Source organism: Cyclopterus lumpus, chromosome 16 (genome assembly GCF_009769545.1).
Source record: "Cyclopterus lumpus isolate fCycLum1 chromosome 16, fCycLum1.pri, whole genome shotgun sequence".
Lineage (NCBI taxonomy): Eukaryota > Metazoa > Chordata > Actinopteri > Perciformes > Cyclopteridae > Cyclopterus > Cyclopterus lumpus.
The window spans coordinates 3,739,975-3,760,763 of NC_046981.1; the positions used below are offsets into that span (position 1 = coordinate 3,739,975).

At 42.5% G+C, this 20,789-nt stretch overlaps 2 protein-coding genes and 1 long non-coding RNA gene across 3 annotated transcripts; all 3 read right to left on the reverse strand.

Moving 5' to 3' along the window:
- Window positions 1-670: 670 nt before the first annotated feature.
- On the reverse strand, window positions 671-10,498 carry fxyd1 (FXYD domain containing ion transport regulator 1 (phospholemman)). The gene is made up of 8 exons (XM_034554198.1): window positions 10,317-10,498; window positions 4,098-4,154; window positions 3,626-3,658; window positions 3,292-3,315; window positions 3,069-3,143; window positions 2,941-2,977; window positions 2,771-2,814; window positions 671-1,341 (listed from the first exon to the last, which is right to left on the reverse strand). The coding sequence occupies exons 2-8, from the start codon at window positions 4,129-4,131 to the stop codon at window positions 1,322-1,324; spliced, it is 267 nt and encodes an 88-aa protein (XP_034410089.1). The 5' UTR covers window positions 4,132-4,154; window positions 10,317-10,498; the 3' UTR covers window positions 671-1,321.
- An 846-nt stretch (window positions 10,499-11,344) lies between these two features.
- Window positions 11,345-14,129, reverse strand: fxyd11 (FXYD domain containing ion transport regulator 11). Its single transcript, XM_034553654.1, has 7 exons — window positions 14,018-14,129; window positions 12,431-12,475; window positions 12,185-12,217; window positions 12,028-12,042; window positions 11,701-11,775; window positions 11,588-11,612; window positions 11,345-11,434 (listed from the first exon to the last, which is right to left on the reverse strand). The coding sequence occupies exons 1-7, from the start codon at window positions 14,091-14,093 to the stop codon at window positions 11,404-11,406; spliced, it is 300 nt and encodes a 99-aa protein (XP_034409545.1). The 5' UTR covers window positions 14,094-14,129; the 3' UTR covers window positions 11,345-11,403.
- A 4,579-nt stretch (window positions 14,130-18,708) lies between these two features.
- On the reverse strand, window positions 18,709-20,462 carry LOC117745678. Its single transcript, XR_004611259.1, has 3 exons — window positions 20,257-20,462; window positions 19,670-19,778; window positions 18,709-18,756 (listed from the first exon to the last, which is right to left on the reverse strand). It is a non-coding gene; the product is annotated as an uncharacterized LOC117745678 (long non-coding RNA).
- Window positions 20,463-20,789: the final 327 nt, after the last annotated feature.

Below are 20,789 nucleotides of genomic sequence, written 5' to 3' on the forward strand. Positions count from 1 at the left end.
GGTGGCGCCACCTCATGGTGACACGCTGCAAGTGAATACATTAAAGTGCATTTTTGCTCCTGTTTATATTACATAACGTAGTATTTCATAATAGTGTCATAGAATATCATAGTATTGTTGCACTGCGGTAAGTTGGTAGCTGCCGTTATGATATTCCACAGTATCTCGATGTAATTATGGCCGTGATACTTCTTCATAATGGACAAATAGACATCGGGAAGAGGAACTTTTTCTTTTTGGGTTGTGTGCGTGTGGGGAAAAAAACATAGAAACATAAGCATAAACGTTGACCTTTTAAAGCTGAAAACGTCTCACCCATCACCAACACCAGCAAATATCAATTATTGTATTAATAATAACAACATGCATGACTTAATCCACTCAAGACAGCGCTCTTAGGGGTTAAGACATCTCTCAATGCCCTGAACATGAACTTCTAACTCTTTTCCTGTTGCACAAAATACTTTACGGTACTCGTGTCCGCCATTTTGTTCTATTTATCCACCAATGTTAATTTTTTTTCTACAGATTTCCATCTTTCTTGCCATCCCTCATCGACTCTCAGGGTATTTGTAGAATCAGATATGAACTCCATCAGTCTCACCGGCAGCAATATTTCAAACATGGATGCACACACACACACACAGAAATAAAATCCCATAGTTCATAGTTGTTGGTTTCAACAGTTCTTTTATAGAAACATGACAGTCTCGCTGCATCTCTGAACAGTGCAATCCACTACTTTCCTCCATAAAGCTAAACACGGGAATTAACAGATTATCGTGAATTAACAACAGCGCTCTAAACACTCGTGACTATGTGGATTTCATATATGTGACATGGAAGCATGGACAGCGGGTTAGGTCACAGTACGCGACTAATATCTACATCGATTTTTCACCTTTACACGCACAATACAGGCAACGAGACGTTGATGGAAACTTGAGGAATTTTTTGGTAATAAGTTTGTTAGCTGTTGCGTGACGTCACTTTCAGATCAATCAACAAAGCCTTAAAATTCTCCAAAGGCTTTTTTTGTATTCTAGTTTTTCTAAATCACCAAACCATGTTTCCAGTTGATTGAAATGAAAGTGAGTGTGTGTGTGTGTGTGTGTGTGTGTGTGGGCAGCAGATCAGTAGTGTAGTTAACAGGCAGAAAGCATCACACCTCGAAGCCGGTTCACACACACACTACTTTCTGTTGCTCTTAAACAATGTAAAAAATAATAATCTCCTTGGATGTATCGGATCCTGCTGCTGCTCCATCTCATCTGTTGGTTGCAGGTTCGGGAAGTCGGCGTGTGCGTTCAGGTCGACACATCTAGCACTCGCAGGAACGACCTGCAGACGAGAAGAAGGGCAGAAAAAAAAAAAAGGAAGTCCCAAATTCAGATGGTTAATTTGCCAGCTTGAAGATGGGATCCGGAACACGATGCACTGGGTTATACGAACAAAAATGGACAAGCATTAACATATTAGCAACGTAAATTCTTCATGAAAGGTGATGAGAGAGAGAGAGCGAGGGAGCGAGAGAGAAGAGCGAGAGGGAGAGAGAGAGAGAGAGAGAGAGGGAGTGAGAAGAGCGAGAGAAGAGCGAGAGAAGTGCGAGAGAGGGAGTGAGAAGAGCGAGAGAAGAGCAAGAGAAGAGAGAGGGAGTGAGAAGTGCGAGAGAGGGAGTGAGAGAAGAGCGAGAGAGGGAGTGAGAAGAGCGAGAGAGGGAGTGAGAGAGCGAGAGAGGGAGCGAGCGAGAGGGAGTGAGAGCGAGAGAGATGCCCCCCCCCTCCCCAGTGTTTTTTCCACATGGGCCACCTGTGTGTATTTTGTGTCAACAATATATATATATATATATATATATATATATATATATATATATATATATATATATATATATATATATATATATATATATATATATATATAATTTATGAATATCTGAATTCTAAAACTCAAGATCTTTTATGGCCCCATAAACATAACGCAACATTAGAATAATGCACGCTTGTATGCCTCATTCTTCAGTTATGGTCAGAAACGTTGTTTTGTGAGGTCACAGTGACCTTGACCTTTGACCTCACTCAGTTCATTACCTCAAGGTGTTCCCGCTTCAGGAGAAAGAACCCGAAAAACACAACGCCGAGTCCTAAAAACCGACCTCTCCCTAAGCCCCGCCCCCTCTCCGCATGCCAGACACCCAGAGGCCCACCACCTGTTGAACAGCGAGGTCCAGAGTGCAGCCCTACGGGACGTTTCCATACTGGGTTTGTGTGTGTGTGTGTGTGTGTGTGTGTGTGTGTGTGTGTGTGTGTGTGTGTGTGTGTGTGTGTGTGTGTGTGTGTGTGTGTGTGTGTGTGTGTGTGTGTGTGTGTGTGTGTGTGTGTGTGTGTGTGTGTGTGTGTGTGTGTGTGTGTGACACAAGGCCGTTGACAGACGGACAGAGTAAATATAACTTTAGACCCGAGCGGGTGTCGAAATCTAAGGAGGGATAACAACCTGTTACTTTGCTACATACGTCTTAATATGTATGCATTATTGGGGGTGGCCAAAAAAAACATGTATTTTAGAAGTGGGAAGACGGGTCCATCTATTTTAAATAATATACTGATGGTTTTCTGGTTCTCTGTTGTCATTCACAGTGGACCAAGTTTCCTTTAAGGATTAATACACATTTTAGCGGAACCGAGTTATATTAAAAGAAGTGAAACCGGTCGTCGGCCTTCGTCTCGGCTGCTGCTCTTTTTTTTTGGGGGGGGGGGGGGTGAACGAGCGTTACCTTGGTCGGAGAGCATCTGCTGAGCATTGCTTCCTGTCCTCCTCCTGCAAAGAGGAGAGAGGGACGAGAAAGACAATATATATGAGATGTGAAGCGTTCCTGGTTTCAGAGTTTCCACCCCAATCACACACACACACATGCGTTAATGTTGAACTGTATGGAAGGGTCACCTCTTGTCCTGGTTGAACTTGCACCTGCAGTGGCCACCTGGAGCAAGAGGAAAGAAACAGTTGGCTTTCTTTACACCTGTGTGTGTGTGTGTGTGTGGATGAGGCCGTGTGCACGGTGTACATCTTACTGAACAGGATGGTGATGCCAATGAGACAGAGGACCGCAGCGAGGATCAGGCCTCCGACACGCAGCCTGTGGTAGTCTGCAGAAAGGAGGTCGGGGGTCACCGCGAGAAAAAAAAAAAAAACACGAATGCATGGGAAACGCCTTTAAATACACCTGTTAAACGCTTTATATCAATAACACAGATCGGCTTCCAATAATAGTAAATCATATTAAGAATAGGTTACCAAAGGTGAACGGGTCCTCCTCCACTGCAGGAACAGAAAGGATTGGGGTCAGTTGAAAGCCGGGATGAGCAGCAGATACACGAGGATGTGCAGAAACATCCACACGTACAGTGACGTCATAAAGTCAACAGTACAAAGTAAGATGATAAAAACACACAGTGACCTAGTTTGAGTAGCTGGCTGAGGACATAATCAATACATTTCAACATAAAAAGGGACATTTTATTTAAAACACATGGCTCATATGGTTATCTTATCTCAATAGTGTAAACATGTAGATTTTGGAACATAACATATCCTTGACATATTAGTATCATCATATTAGTGGACTCACGGTTCTGTTCTTCGGCAACCACCAGGGACACGACTGCAAGAGTTCAGAAAGAGTCAAACTTTTAATAGTGAAACGCAGCCCGGTGGCGTCTCGTTGTGTTCATCAGGGTTCAAAAGCAACGCATCCCATAATAGATCCATGTTATACTTTTAAGTCGTTTCGCTCGTACCGATTTAGTGCAATTAATAATGCAAAAGCTTTCTATTTGTGTCCGTTTTTTTGGAGGAAAAGACTATTTAGACTCATTGACAAATTAAACTGTCGGTATCAAATCAATTAAAATCAGCTGTTAAGAAGCTCTTAAATCTTTTTTGCATTTATTGAAAGTCAAGTGAGGTTCAACCAGACAGTCGCAACTCATCCCCTCTCAGACGTGCTATATATATATATATATTGTGTCAGAAATATGAATACTAATAAGGACTGATTAAATGTACAGACTTTAAAAAAAAAAAAAAAGAGTTGTACTCACGTGTCATCAACACCAACGCACCGATCTTTGACATCTTTACGCTCGAGGTTGTTTAACCTGCAGAGACGAACATCATCAACAATCAAGAATAATAGTTTTGTACACAGCTTTACATTGTAAATTTGTTCCCATAGCAACAAATCCTCAGTGATAATAACTTGTATTAACTAAACATGTTTCTTTCCTTCTAGCTGGAGGGCATTGCCGGCCCATTAGAGCGAGACTTGTATCAACACGGAGGAAATTACATTATCTTCAGTCCCGGTGGCTCAAATCATATGGAGTGTGTGAGTGTGTGTGTGAGTTAGAAAGCGGATTACAATACTCAAAAACTGGCTCGCACAAGTCAACAGAGACCTGATGCAACATTTAGCCTCGCTGTGTTTTCTGGGGACACACACACACTTGTAGATAGGGCCCAAAGTGGACACACAGAAACTCGATCTGATGTTGATGCGTTCAAAGTGCTTTAATGGAGCCTCAACACGAGACCTACATCACTCTGCATAATGCGGCGACACCTCTCTCTCTCTCTCTCTCTCTCTCTCTCTCTCTCTCTCTCTCTCTCTCTCTCTCTCTCTCTCTCTCTCTCTCTCTCTCTCTCTCTCTCTCTCTCTCTCTCTCTCTCTCTCTCTCTCTCTCTCTCTCTCTCTCTCTCTCTCTCTCTCTCTCTCTCTCTCTCTCTCTCTCTCTCTCTCTCTCTCTCTCTCTCTCTCTCTCTCTCTCTCTCTCTCTCTCTCTCTCTCTCTCTCTCTCTCTCTCTCTCTCTCTCTCTCTCTCTCTCTCTCTCTCTCTCTCTCTCTCTCTCTCTCTCTCTCTCTCTCTCTCTCTCTCTCTCTCTCTCTCTCTAAGCTGATGAAAAAATCCATGGGAATAATATTAAAGTGCACTCGCCCGAAGCTATTCTGGTCTGTAATGCCGGTTTAATTGTATCGTGAGCGTTAGTGCGTATGATGGTTACCGCCGGCCGAGCTTCTTTTTTTTTTTTTTTTGAGGTCGAGGGAGATATTTTTATTTCCCTAACGCCTGCTAAATTATTCAAAACCGACATCTTAAAAACACTTTCTCTCCTAACAGGTGAGGCAGAACGTTAAATAATCCCACTTTTAAATGTACATTGGCGGGAGACACGCCTCCAGTGAACGCAGCCGTGATTTTCCACTTATTGCCCTTTTCCCATACCCGCTTCAAACTGCCATTCACACACACACACACACGTCCGTGGAAACCTGCAAGAACACACCCTGAAGCTGACGCGACTGCCCAACCTGATGTGCTCAAAGGGGAGCGTCATGACAACGGTCGGGAGGGAAAGTTGAAACTCATGGCGAAGAAGAAGAAGAAGAAGAAGAAGAAGAAGAAGAAGAAGAAGAAGAAGAAGAAGAAGAAGAAGAAGAAGAAGAAGAAGAAGAAGAAGAAGAAGAAGAAGAAGAAGAAGAAGAAGAAGAAGAAGAAGAAGAAGAAGAAGAAGAAGAAGAAGAAGAAGAAGAAGAAGAAGAAGAAGAAGAAGAAGAAGAAGAAGAAATATGCACGAATCAAGCTCTTCAGTCTTTGGTAGTGTTTTACGAGAAAGAAATGCATTCAACACAATCTGTTTTTTTAAAATGAAAAGACAACTTTTGCTCTTTTAAAAAAAGGCACATTTAATGAACAATGTATCCGATAGGATGAGACTTTAAAAGAAAAAGAAAGATGCTACAGGTCAGACTAGTTTGTAAGAGCATCTTCAAGCACACAACAGTAACCTCCCAGTAAAGGAGGACGCGAGTAGAACAATGCGTCTCCCTGCTCTGCTTGTTGGTATTTTGGATGCGTGGTTAGAAAAGAGAAGAGCAGGACGAGTGCACCTCTCCACGGCAACCCGAGGTGAGGCAGGGGGAATGTAGGGGAAGGGAAGCAGGCCAGCAACCAACTAGAGAACGGTTTACCTCCGGAGAAAACCACACAGAGAAGAGAGAGAGAGAGAAACGGGAGAGAGAGAGAGAGAGAGAGGAGGACAGTGACGGAGAAGACGACGCAAACCGAGAGTGAGACTGTTAGAAGGGGGGAGGCAGGGGGAGAGAGTGAGAAGGCGATAGTGTGAGCAACAGAGAGGCAGGTGGCGCCTCCCTGCTCCTATTTGAAGATCATATTCTAAAGCAAATGTTAGTGTAAGGCGGAGCCGGGAGGTGTGCTTTCAAATCATCGGGGGTTTATGGCTGGTGAAGAAGCCCAAGAGCACTCTGGGGGATAAGCATGGGGCATGCAAAGCAAAGTGCTCCTTCTACACTACGGTCAATATCAAAATGGCTTTGGTTTAGGCCTGCAAATAACTTCCGCAGATTCATTTTGTTTTACGTAAAATGTGAGAAAAGTAGTGAAAAATGTCTATTTAACAAAAAGGTCCAAAAAAAACAAAACTAAAACATATAAAAAGACAAAGAAAAGCAGCCGACACTCATTTTTTGGATGAAAAAGACGATCAAAATAGTTGCCGCTTCATTCATTTTCTGTCAAATTGACTAATTGAATCATCAACTAATTGTGTCAGATTTAATTTAGTTACACGCAACATTAAACTTTTAGAAAAAGAGCAAAACGTTGAAGGCCGATACCAACAGAAGGCTTCGTGATTACACACACACAGCCAAAGCATTTATGAAGATATTATGTAAAAACTAGACTCGTTTCCCCCTTTATACAAGTTCCCTGTGAAGCCACAGCTCCAGCTCCGCCTGCTCCAGGGATAAAGAGGAGTCTGTTCTGGCTCTGCCGGCCTCAAACTGGCCCCATTTCTTTGTTTTTAAACTCCTTCTGCATCTCTTTTTATTCAAGTTGCTCTCATGCTCGAATGTCTCCGCTTCTTTCCATTTGTGGGAAAAGCTGAACAAAAGTGCCGCTGTCTTCTTTCCCCATCCTCTCCAGAACGCTCCTCTACTACTTCCTGTCTCTCGTCACACCTCTTCATGTCCGTCTTCCCTCTCCTCCTCCTCTCCTTGAGTCCTTTCCACTCGTTATCCTTCCCTTACTGGAGCACAGGCCTACTGTCGTCTTCTCTCGTACGCTCGTATCCAGCAGTTACACAATAAGCTGCAGAGGCCGCTAAAGAGGCCCAACTCTTAAATGTAGCTACATAGCAAAGTTTGGTCAACTAACATTTTGCCCCTTAAAAAAATGGATTTCCTCTTTGTGTGCACGTGACGATGAGTGTTGCGATATGTGGTGTGTGCGCAGCATATGTGTGTCTGGTGCAGTTTCCACTCCCCACCCCCCACCCGACCGTCTGAAAGCTGGATGCCGGTGCGTTTGTGTGTTCCTGTACTGCTCGACAAAGACAGCTGCCTTTTCTCACTGGCATTTTATATTCTTAAATTAGCAGCGTTGAATTCCAGTGTGCAACACATCCTTTACTACACGTACACACACACACACACGGCCTTGAGGACTAAACACAGTGTGAACCTGCACGTGATGCGACTGTGGAACCGTACGTACGGACATGTGATGGATATAAACGTCAGAGACGTCAGAGGGTTTTCCAAGATGGAAGTGTTTCTCCTCGCCTACACGCGAAGGGGGAAAAAAAGAGGCAGTTTAACTACCAAAGAAAAGGTAGTACAAACAAGATAGTAACTAAGAGAGGGAGGACAAGGAGTATTCAAGCCCGGGGGGAAGGAGGGAGGGAGGCATGAAGACGAGGGACAGAGTGCGGTCGGGGGAGCGAGGGAAGGAGGCGGGACACACGGGAGGCGGACAGAGGGTACGAGGGAGTGGAGCATACTAGAGCCATGAGTCACACACGGCAACCACAATGCACAGCGAGCGCCGTGCAACACGCTTCAAGCCCCTCCCACACGCTTCAAGCCCCTCCCACTGCCGCCATGGCCAACGGACGGCGTTTCAGCTCATCTTCTTCCCACAAAAAAACAACAACAAGCGCACGAATCGACTTCTCCAACCAACTTTGTTAAAGCCTTGAATCCTTAGTTTGGGTTTCAATATTGAATTCGACAGATTTAGCATAATTATGGGAGGTGCAAATAACAAATATCTGGCCTGGTTCTCCCATTAGAGGAGTCTGCTGCGTTGTAAATCAAAAAGGTAAACACTGAAGGTCGCAGGCAGAGTACGAATCAACGTCTTTGTGAGACGCCGATGTGAAAGTAGAGGAAAGGTGAGCAGGAAGTGCGTCTCGCCCGAAGAACGCTCTCCCCTCCTCCCTCTTCTTGTTTTTAAGGAATCATGGCCACGTGAGGAGAGGTGAAGACAGCGAGCGACATTTGTGACTGTGACCCCCTCCGAGAGAGAGAGGAGACGACAACTCTCGTCTGTCGCCACCTCCGTTCGCCCTCCCTCCATCTCTGCCTCCCGCCCCGTGACGTCTCTCATCTCTCTCTCATACCAGGTGAACTCAAGGTGCATGGAAATCTCGTCAAAAGCCAGGTGCGAGTTTATTGCGTGAATGCATCTTTGCCACCCCGAGTGCTAAAATATCCCAAAACACACGTTGGATGCTGAAGTTCACATCCTAATCAAATCCCTTTGTTGCTAAGCAATCAAATTCCTGCAATGCGTTGGCAAAATATGGATTTGTCTTGGCGGAAATGTGACTAATCCACATTTGTGAACACAAATGCCTCAAAATAATCCCCTGGGGGGGCGCGGAGAAGACTAAAAGGCATCTTCTCCTGCTAAATATCATCAATTTTTGATATATACGTATGTCAGTCAACCTCTGGCTTCTTGTTTACCCGTGTATAGTCTGTACACATTCATAATGTAAACAAACAACAACCCCACAGCTGTTTTCAACTGCATCATGCATCTCCATCGTCTCACCGTCAGTTCATTGGGATTCGGCAACACACTTTCATAAAGCCGCGTCCAAAGGATGTGGAAGCCGGCCTTACATTAGCGGTGAATTAGTAAAACATTTTTTGATGGATGTCAGTTTGACTATACCATTAAATCATTAACAGTGCTTATCAAGTGAATACGCCACATGCTTGCAGGTTACAGCCCCTAACAATTTGAGTGCGGTTGTATCCGTTGTACATTTTGAGGCTTTTGACTGTATGCAACCTGATAAATGACTCGATTATTCCAACAAATGATAATTATAGCAGAATGTGACGTCTCCTGTATCCGTCCTCGTCCCAACCTGTCCTTGCGTCACATAGAAAACACCAGTGTTCTTATCAACTTGCCTTTCCTCACGGACACACACACACACACACACACACACACACACACACTGTATGTGGTCAATAAAGCATGTGACAGTATGACAATATTGAACAATTCCTACAGGAAGTCTTCATTGTGCATCAGGAGTAAACTGTCACAAATCGAATAATTTGGCCCGTGACAGTTCGGCAACACTTCTCTATCTAATATTGTCTATTTATGCTATTTATTTGAAACCAATATTATCTATTTATTTGAAACTAATATTATCTATTTATTTGAAACTAATATTGTCTATTTATTTGAAACTAATATGATCTATTTATTTGAAACTAATATTGTCTATTTATTTGAAACTAATATTATCTATTTATTTGAAACTAATATTGTCTATTTATACTCCTTATTTGAAACATGAAAGCTGGCATAAAGACTAAAGACCTCGCATCTTAAAGTACCAACAGACACAAATCAAACTTTTCTTTTTTTTAATGTCAATTGGAGTACTGCTGCGTACCCAACAACACGCGGACGTGAACATGTGGGATCACGGCGCGTGAGGGAAGCCTCCCCTCGCCGTTACGCACGTTGGCCCGTGGGCGCGTGCGGTTCCATTGTCCTGGCACTGGTAGACTCGAGTAAAAAAATAAATAAATAAATAAAAATGTCAACCGGACAACATTACAGGCTCATTATAACACACGCTGCATTGCACTTTCACATAAAGAAAAAAGAATAAGACTTGTTTCTATGAAAAAGAGGAAGAAAAAAAAAAGTCCGTTTCTATATTTAATTCGAGTTTGATGCAACTTAACGTGCCAGTTCCTAAGAAACGCACAGATTCAACAAACAACGCCAACAAAGATGTGAAGAAGCGACATAAATCCTCTAGAAAACCATCCGTGAACCGGGGCTTCTTTTCGGGGCTGAAAGTACGCGTACGCGCGAGACACCCTTTTTTTTTTTTTTTTTTTTTCCTCAGAAAAGAAAACACCAAAGAGAAAAGCGTCGTTTAGTGAGATTTAAGTCTTGCTTTTCTTTGTCAACACTTACCTCACGCGCGCTGTGTTTAGTTAGCAACGACACGCACACACAAAAAACGAGGCCGTGTTCTCCCTTGAAGGCGGATATCTGACCCAGAAGCAGCGACTTCTCTCCACGCAGCAGCACGACCAACACCCTTTCCCCGCAGCACCGTGACACTCAACAGGTTGGCTTGCTTTGGGGGGGTGGAAGGGGGGTGGGGGGGGTGGGGGGCTGAGTTTGAATTGCTGGGAGTTTTAGTCCGTGGATTCTGATCCCGGGTCGGTTTCTGTCATTCCGGCTCCGCGGCTGAGGGGCGTGGAAGCTGATCCAGAGTCGGGCGCGGACCGAGACCCGAGAGGGGAGGAGTGAAGCAGCGTTAATGTTTGCTTGTCGAGAACGAAGATGTGGAAGTTTTGTACGATAAAAACTAATTAGTTTATTACTACTAAAGATTATAGTTTAAGAATGTAGGCTAACATTTTAGATAGCAATGCGTTTACTATAATAAGAATACGAATATAATATAATGGCGTTTTAAAAGTTAAAGTCATTAAAGGTCATAGAGTATCTACATCATATATATATATATATACCTGTGGAAAAACAACACTGAAATATTTGCAATTATTTTCCAAAAAGTGACATTTATTTTCATTTTGGATGTGAACACCATCTTCCCCCCCTAGTCGTATCAATATTTAAACTAGTCTAATCTAATCTAAGATGACTAGTTTTTCAACAGGCCATAATGACTAACACATTGTATTATGTCCCTACTAATGCACTACTTTCAGTAACACACTCATTTTGAAACGGAATAAATATGTGGAGCCGGTGCATGTGTTTTCAGGGATAAACCTCTATGTGCACATACATATCATTTAAACATCGGTACAGATTTCGGGCGACATGGATAACGCGTTCACACCTTGCTTCATAAGAGGCGTGTCTCTGCACAGGTCTCTACAGATCTAATCATCTGAACAGGTGTGTTTCCTCCAAACAACCCCCCCACACACCACGCCCAGACCCCCCCCCCCCCCCCCCTTCCTCCATCCTCATGCCTGTCAGCTCTCCTCGCTGGCCGAAACCGGTTCGTTTAGGCCCCCCGGTGTCAGATTTCACTGTTGTCGTCCTCCACTTTTCTGCAAGGTGCGAGAAGAGGGAGGGGCGTCAGTTCGCACGGCAGTGTGGGTAAAAAAAAAGAGACACAGAAAGAGAGAGAGACAATAGTGCACGCGCACACACGCACGCGCACATGCATTTCACAGTCAGTTTATGAGGCAAAGAGAACGTACTTGTTCTTCATGGTGCACCTGGTGTCTGTGAAGGCAAATTGGGACGTGTTACCGCGCTTTGTTAGCACTCTGATTGTATTATTAGCATTCAAAAAACTGGTTTCACAACTCACAAAGTAAAATGCTGAGGCCTCCGATGAACAACAAGCTGGCACAGACCAGGCCTCCGATCCGTAGCCTCACATAGTCTGTCAGAGGTTAAGAGGTTTATTGACGTGAATTGAATTGCAAAAAAACAAACATATCCGATAATTAAATGCAGAATCATCGATCATTTTATTCTGACAGACAGATCTTTACTTTTTAAAATATATATATATATTGCTTTCTGACAATCAAATTGCCAGTGAATACATGAAACTCTGCATTTATAATCCATAGAAAGGAGTGAGATGCTGTAGATTATATAAGAGTGAGGAGATAAGAGTGTCTTTACTTACTGTAAATAAATGGATCTGAGGAGCAAACACAAGAGGGGGGGGGGGGGGGGGGGGGGGGGGGAGACATTAGTGACAAGAGTCACTTAAAACTCGCTTCAATCGTCCATTGAAGCGAGTTTTTACTCTTAGTTTGATTTCTTCTCAGAACGAGACTCACTTGCTTCAGTTTCCATGAAAAGCGTGAAGAGAACTGCAAGAAAAGTGAGACAAATGAAATGTTTAATTCTGCTGAGCGTGAAGTTGACTTCAATGCAAACAGGAAGTGGATCTACGAGAACATATCTCGCAAAAAACAATTGTGTCCGGGGGTCACGGGATGCTTTCTGAAACAAGTTTCATGTCCTTGAACATATAATATCAAGGACAGGGTGACTTCTCTCTTTTTTTTAAACGTTTTACTCACCTGCCACGACAGTCACAACAGTGAGATGTCCCATCTTGAACACAACTAAGGGTCATAATAAAGACAGAGAGCGAGAGAGAGAGACAGAGAGAGAGAGAGAGAGAGAGAGAGAGACACAGAGAGAGAGAGAGAGAGAGAGAGAGAGACAACACATGATTGTGAGAAAGACTAAAAAACAAAGCGGAACATTTTGTTTCCCATCACGTTGCCTTTTGTTTCTCTCACACACACACTCACACACACACACACACACACACACACACACACACACACACACACACTTCTCCCTCTCCCCGGGGAGAACGTCTTTGTTGTGTGAGAGGTCAGCGTCTCTCGTCAGCAGGGATGCATTCTGGGTGTTTGGAGAGTAAACAGCGGGTCGTTTCTCGTCTTTTGGGGGGAAACCCAGCTGCTCTTCAGACAACTTTCCTGCAATCTTCACTTTTACTCCATAAAAAAAAATTGCTTTGGGGCCAAACACAGTTGTGTGCTTTAAAGAACCACAAATATATATTATATTAGGTATATTATAGATTTATTACTGATTTTATATGGAGTGTACATCTTATTTTTCACATCCTTTTCCTAGACTTTGATGAGTTTGATAGTTTTATCATTCGTATTTCAAAATAGATACATATGCATATTCATAACATGAACGTATGGTCATTACAAAAGAGTCTTCTTTAACCCTTTAAAAAAAAGTTCTCCTACTGTATCTACCTTTCTACTTTTCTAATGTACGTTTCTTTCCTTATGTCAGTAACTTTCTTTTGCAGACATTAAAGACAAAGTGCACCTCTTGCTGACCTTGGGCCTCCGTAGAGGTCAGATTCACTGCATTCAGTGCCTGTTTACTGATGTCTTCTTGTACTTAAAAACCTTGCATAGCAACACCACAGTGAACTTAGCAACAGATAAACACTTTCCTCGCTTTTTTTGCTAGTCTGATTTTTTACGCCGCATGTATAAATTCTACAGAGACTCCTTATCGTACAGTTTTGGTCACTTCTTGGCCTTTTATCCTCTTTTATTTTGCAGCTATCGGTTAGCGTGACATTAGCCAAGGTCGCACTCTGTCCCACGTCTTTAAATGTGTCTCTTCAGCGTCCTTCACCGATTACGGATGTTCTGCCAACGTCCTCGTTCTTAGGTCGGCTTTCTTCAGTGAGCCGAATCCCTGCAGTGCTTGGCTCCTTAAATATATTTATTAAAAAAAATCCCGATCCGATTCGTAAAATATACTTTTGTCTCTGTAGATTTGAAGACAGCAACATGTTGCTTTTGTTAAGTCGAGACAAGCCAGCCATCAGCCCGCATGTTATGCATGGACACAATGTCATGAAGCTTCACACGCCATAAACGAATGGACGGATTTAACGTTTAAGATATTTTTTTAAACAAAAAGCACCGTATCTTTTTGAATTTGTGGTCGTTTTTTTCTCCAAATCTCCAAAGCAAATAAAAAAAAACTTTCCGTAAAGTCCTCAAATGCCAAACAAAAACAACCCCGAACTCCACGACCCCTCCGAATGGAAGGCTTCGCAGCGCGGTGACCTTGACCCCTAACGCCGTACCTGTGCTTACCTGAGCTGACGGTTCCGAAGAGGAGGAGTGTGCGTGCGAAGGTTCCCAACAACACTGCCCGGTCAAAAGTGTGCATTTTCTATTTCACCTGAATAAGTATAGCGCCGGCTCCTCCTCTTTGTTTGGGATGTAAACTTGTAGACCGGTGTGGCGTGTTATTCCATAAACATCCGCGCATGTGCACGGTGGAGGGAAAGTCATTTGTGATGCACTTCAGAGGGACCATTTTGAGTTATGCACTTTAGTACACACTCAAACTTACACCAAGCTACAGATTCACACCTTCATGTTCTTATTATAAAGTTAAATGAGCAGTGACAGTCAATGAAGCCTTTTTGTAATATTGTTTATACAAGATATCAAAGTAGCAAACCCAGAGGGGTCATGGAAAATACGTGGATATGCTGATACGACAAAATTAATGTTTGTGTTATTTTACGAGTGCATATCGAGCCCCAGAGTAGCCAAAGACAGGAGGGGTGTGTGCATGAATGTGTCCCCCCTCTGAGGCTCTGCCAGGTTTCCCAGGTATCCACCAGCGCTCCCCTCCTTGTGGAATAGAGCACTCTGTTGGTCTTATGGTTGACAGGCATTTTTTTACCTTTTCATTTATTTATTTGTTTGTTTTAACTAACCCTGGGCAGGAGGTAGAGGTATTGACCTTTAACCTATCCCAGGGTCGATTCAAACTCACAATATTTCCTGAAAGGGAACTCTCTTTTTTACATTTTTTTTATTTGGGAGTTCAATCATTGTTATTGTAATGCCCTTTAAATACCAAACAAGTGGAATGCACCATGCGTGTGTGCAGAACTACGCGAGTGCATGCATGTGTCACAGTGGGGGGATCAGTCCCTATTAATATCTTTTCCCTGTCACACGCTGGCATGTTTCAGCCCCTCAACAAATGATAACACTGTGAAAAGCAGAATAGATAGAGACACGGGCAGTAGTGTGTGAGTGTGTGTGTGTGTGTGTGTGTGTGTGTGTGTGTGTGTGTGTGTGGAAGTGATAATACAACCATTTGACAGCAAATTAGAGCAGCAACTGGCGATGACAAGGCTGAGAGAGAAAGAACGGAGATAAGATTCACAGTGGCGTCGCATTGTAAACATTAACTTTGCATGTGTTACTCTAAATGCAGAATTTTCTGTGACGCACAACAATGAAAGAGTGAAGAGCTGCGTGTCTGCACTGTGTTCCTGGTATCTGTCTGCATGAAGCACAACGTGTGAGGTTGAATAAAGGTCAATAGTCTGTCACTGAGTTAGAGAGCGGATACTGTGAATAAATGTAATTTAATTAAAAAGGAAATTCTCCACATGTTTTTTGTTCGTGGTGATAACTAAGATGTTATTTTACGTCATATCTGTACAAGCTACAAGATGTACACTAATGAAATGTAGCATAGCAATAACATTAAATACAAGGATCACATGTTTACAGCAACATGACGAGGAGATACATCAAATGTAATCGTTAGCATTTGACGAGAGTAAATAAATCCTGTATTGCGTTTAGTTATCTTGCTCATCTGGTTTCGTCTTTAGTTCTTTTCTAAAAGGAACAAAGACAGCAGACGACGTTTGGTTTTCATAGAGGTCGGCTGGAGGTCGGTGAAAAGGATTCCCCGCGTTGTAAAGTCTATATCTTCCACTTCTAACTATTTAACTTTAATTGTAATAGTTTAACGTTCCCTTTAACGCTCCCTCAGGTAATGAAAGGCGTCGCAAGTGAAACCGATCCCCTTCCTGTTTGGGTCGTCTTGAGAACACACTGAAACAATGGAGGTTATCAGTGGACACACACACACACACACACACACACACACGCACACACACCGTCGTCTCTGTTGTGGTGGTATTTAGGATGTTTGTCCATAAACAGTCAAACTAAAGGTCAAGGATCGGGTTCGGTTACACAGCAATGAGCGAGATCCAGTTAGTCAACAGGTAAGAGAGCTGAAAAGAAACTCTAAATGAGAGTTGTTGTATATTTACACACACATTGGTTTCTTTTCCCCCAAATTAAGGAAGACGTGACTCCTCCTGACTATTGTCTCATCCATTCGAGACTATTGTCTCAAACACCAAGCGAGGCTTCATCGTTGGAGGAAAGTGAAGAAATCCGACAATCGGAATATGACAGGAAACCTACGAGTGAACCGAGGTGTAGCTGAGCAGCTGAGTCAACACGTCGCTCCATACTGCCTCCGTTGTATCAACTAAAAGACCGGCCTGAGTTTCTCTCCTGCTGATCGCCCTGTGTGTGTGTGTGTGTGTGTGTGTGTGTGTGTGTGTGTCGTTGGCGGTCCATGCTGCTCTATCAGGTGTCACAACACACAGTCAGAGGAATGAAAGAACAAATACCAGTTGTCCTATAACATTGTTTAGCTCTCATTTAATGCTCTTCCAGTGTAAAGTTGAGATTGTTGCCATGGCGCCAGCTGTTTTTGAGTAATAACACAGCATTGTTTCAGTGACTTTCAGATCGTTTTGAGGAAAAAGGGGTAATTTTCCTCCGTCTTATATTTTAATTGCATGTTGAAGGACCTGCTAATAACTTATATTGTTTCAGTTATAAGTCAAGTTTGTGCTTCACAACAGAGGCGGAGGGGTTAAGATCTGCCTGAATACAGGCATACACAATTAAAGATAAAAGGCAATAAAACATAACGCAGTACGCTAGAAAAACAACAACAAAAAAAGTATAAAATAAAATGAGAAGTTAGGAGAAATGTAATAAAAACCAACAGTAAATTAAAAACAAGTTAGAGGACGATGGAAAGTTAAGAGGGGGCTCCCTCGGGCTCCGACAAACGCGAGCTCACAGATGAGAGGAATTTACATCCCTGGCTGATATAAAGACAGAAGGGTCAATGGCAGCAACAGCACGAGGCGGTGGAGGTCACGTCCCTGACACGAGCAGTCATGGCAGGGCTTCACCACCAGGGGGAAGCAGAGGACAGAGCACGGGGGTGATCACGTGTAAAATCACTGCTCGATGCAAAAATGACAAAAACACGTTTGTTGTGACGCAGAATGTCAAATCTTCATCCATGTGAAAAAGAAGAGGACATCCGGGTTCTTAAGATGAAAGGAGGCAGAAATAAACACCCATGTGCACAATTTATAAAAAATAAAAAAAACATATTAGAAATGCCAACTACCAGACACAACAAAGACATCTAGGATTTTACAAAGCAATTTATATTCATCAGAGTTTTTATTGAATTACACAGCAAATAAAAGTGTTTGGTATTTACAATCAGTTCTAATCAAGGGGAACATGTGTCAACAACAGCAACTCAGTGGCCTGTAACCTGTGCAGTGAGTGCCTCCCCCCAGTGGACACACTGTGTAACTGACTAAACTGGCATAACAAGCACATCTGGGACCCCACTAGTAAGTATTCCTTACAGCTGTGCAACAGATGTGGAGGCACAAAGAGCATCTACTCGTCTACTCCTCATTTAAGCGGTGCATTTTTTTGGGGTGTTTCTCCTCTTTATAGGTGCTCGTGCTATACGACTGTATACATATGTTAGGATGTTTATAATGTGTGCACGGTCCAGTTACCGAGGACGGAAGAAGGCAGTGAAGATATCCAGGATGGATGCAGACTCAACAGACATAAATACAGCTTTCTTTTCACTTAGATTGGTCCAAAAAAAGTTATGTTTCCCTTATCTGTTGGTTATATACAGAATGTCCTTCTACTCCTTTGTTACGATTGTGGTCATGTCATCTTCAGTTTCTTTCCCCCCTGAAAGCACAAAGATATCAACAGATTACTTATCAGTTTTCATGTTGGGGGGGGGGGTTCAATGCATCGTATCAGTGTACTTACTGAAGCACCTCTGGAGGGTTTCAGATCTCCTCAGAATGATGAACGACAAGCCGAACACCAGCAGCATGCCGAAGAAGCCCCCGATGGTGCAGCCAATGAGAATGGCCTGGCTGGTGCCGTTATCTATTGGGGGGTTGAGGGAGGAGAACGTACCAAAACAGGTAGATTTATTTAAATGCGTATTTATGCATGTGACAAAGACACAATGAGAAACTGAAAAGGGCCTTCACCATAAACGTAAAGGACGGCCTCGGTGGCGTTGGGATTGTTTGGCTGCTGACATACGACTCTGGTGCCGTTGTCGGAGTAAGAGGTTCCCTTGAGGGTCCACACGGCCAACGACTCTCCATTTGTCACCTCGCAGCTTCCATAGCGAGCCTGAGGAGAGATGACGGGGGAGGGAATGAAGAGAGAGGTGCTCAGATGAGACAGAGTTATACATGATGTGAGCTGGGAACTGCTCTTACCTTGGTAGAAATGTTAACCAACTATAATACCTTTTGAAATCTTACAGCCAGTTAGAAATAAAAAAGTTCAATATAGACGTTGCTTACAACAAGATACTGTTGAGGATGAACTCACCTGGGGGATGTCCTCCACGTATCCCGAAGGGCACGTGAGGTTGTAGTTGCCGTGAACCCCGAGGAGGTCGAATGTGAAGTTTGGAGAAGCTTCGGGGACTCCACAGCGAAACACCGCCGGTTCTCCTACGGCCACTGTGACGTTGGCCGGGCGTGTGCGGTAACCGGGAGCTGCAGGGCCTGCTGCTGGAGAAGTGGTGGTGGTGGGGGTGGGGGTGGGGGTGGTTGTGGTGGTGGTGGGGGTGGTGGTGGTGGTGGTGGGGGTGGGGGTGGCGATGGTGGGGGTGATTGTGGTGGTACTGGTCTGAGCTGAAAACAGGATGAGAGAGATTAGGAAAGAGCAAAAATGTGGAGAATTTCATTTTTTAAAATTAAATTACATTTATTTACAGACATTTAAAGGCTTTTTTAAAAAAAATTATCTGGTAAAAATCCCTTTTCCATTTATTACAATTTAAAAAAAACAATCACATCACGAAGCATTGATTGAATTTGTTTAGACTACTATGGATCATTTTTTTCAGGCAATTTGGAGTGGTCAAAAATGTACACTGTAAAAAAAGAAAGTGTGAAATATACGGTGTATTACCGGCTATCTGTGGTTGCCAGAGCTGTAAAAAATACCGTAAAAATACCGTAAAAAATAAAGTGACAACGTATAATACATTACGGTCTTTCTTAGTGAAAAACATAGTACAATGTATTACGTTATTGATTGTTGTTCATATTACGGTGTATTTCCGTTATCAGTGCAATTTATAGTACAATTAACAATGACAAAATGTATTTTTTACAAGAAATACATGCTTACATTACTGTTTATATATATATATATATATATATATATATATTTACGGTGTTTAAATGTGGTAGAAATGGAATACAACCTATTTTGAATTAACGGTCTCTTACTGTTGTGATTTAACAGTTTTTTCACTGTAAATACTTAGATACTCAGATCATTGTTGAGTTGTTGTTCTATACGCAACAACAAATATCCATCCTTGTTGTCTTTTTGTTTACAGGAACTGGACGCTGCATTAAGTCAAAGTTTTGAATATTCTAATGAATTTCTTGGAAGAGTGGAAAGATTTTGTCAGACAAAAATAATCTGCAAAAAAAACATTAACCAGGCTCAGAATAGTGTCTACGCGTGTTTTCAAGTTTAATTCCAAAGCACAACTTATAATAAATCTTTGAAATACCGGACGTGGTGAGTTACCTGAGGAGGGCGCGGTGATTTGGAGCAGAGCCAGCAGCTGCAAGCAGAAAAGAGAAGACTTCCTTTTCTTCCCCCTCTCCGCCATTATGTTCTTATTTCATCGGCTAATCTGAAACATTTGAACAACTTTACTTTTACTTTTCCTTCGACAATAGAGTGAAAAAACCAGCAGATTACATGTGATGTGAATGAATGTGAAAGTTGACACTGACGACTGAAGGCAGATGAATTTAAATAACTATTGTCATTATTGTCATTATTACAGATTTATTTATTTCACTCCATCTGGATGAGTGCATTTTGAATGATCCGATTTACATTCATTATTATTATTATTATTATTAAATATTTCTGAAAATCTTTCTCCACTTTTAATAAACATCTGATTTCATGCCTGAAAAAATAAGATTGTCTTTTATAGATAAACTTGTTTCATGTTACAAAGCAACCATTTTATCACAAATTGCTGTTTTTTTAAAAATTCTTCTTCTTTTTCTAAATCAGTATTCTGTCACCCATAATCTTTACTCTTTGGTCCCAAATAAAGTTTAAAAAAAAGTAGCTTGAAAAATAAAGAAAGAGATTACCGATAAACTGGAAATTCCACAGAAGCTCTGCAGGGCAGCTTCCTAATTTGAAGAAAGTGACGCAGCTGAAATGAACTTCTCAGAATATATAAACTGTTAGTCTATATATATATATATACATATATATATATATAAACTGCCTCATTAAACAACAAATACACCGACTCTCTCTGCGCCTCTGTCCATCTCACTCTGTCCTCCAACCAGCTGGGAAGTTCACATCCAAAAAAAAAAAGGCTTGTTCACATTTTTTTCCCCTGATTGACAAGATGGATTTCTGCGAATGAGAAACAAACAGGTTGAGCAGGCCCGGCCCGAGCCAATTATAGCTGCTGCGGGGAACCGTGCTTACCTGGCAAAACACACACACACACACGCACGCGCACACACACGCACACACACACACACACACATTTGTTATCGTCCAGTCTCCCTTCCTTCCCCGGCCTCTAAGATATTTAAATTTAAATACTCGGGTAAACTGAATTTTACTTTCAAATAGGTTTCCTTCTCTGTGAAGGACGAGCAGGTCG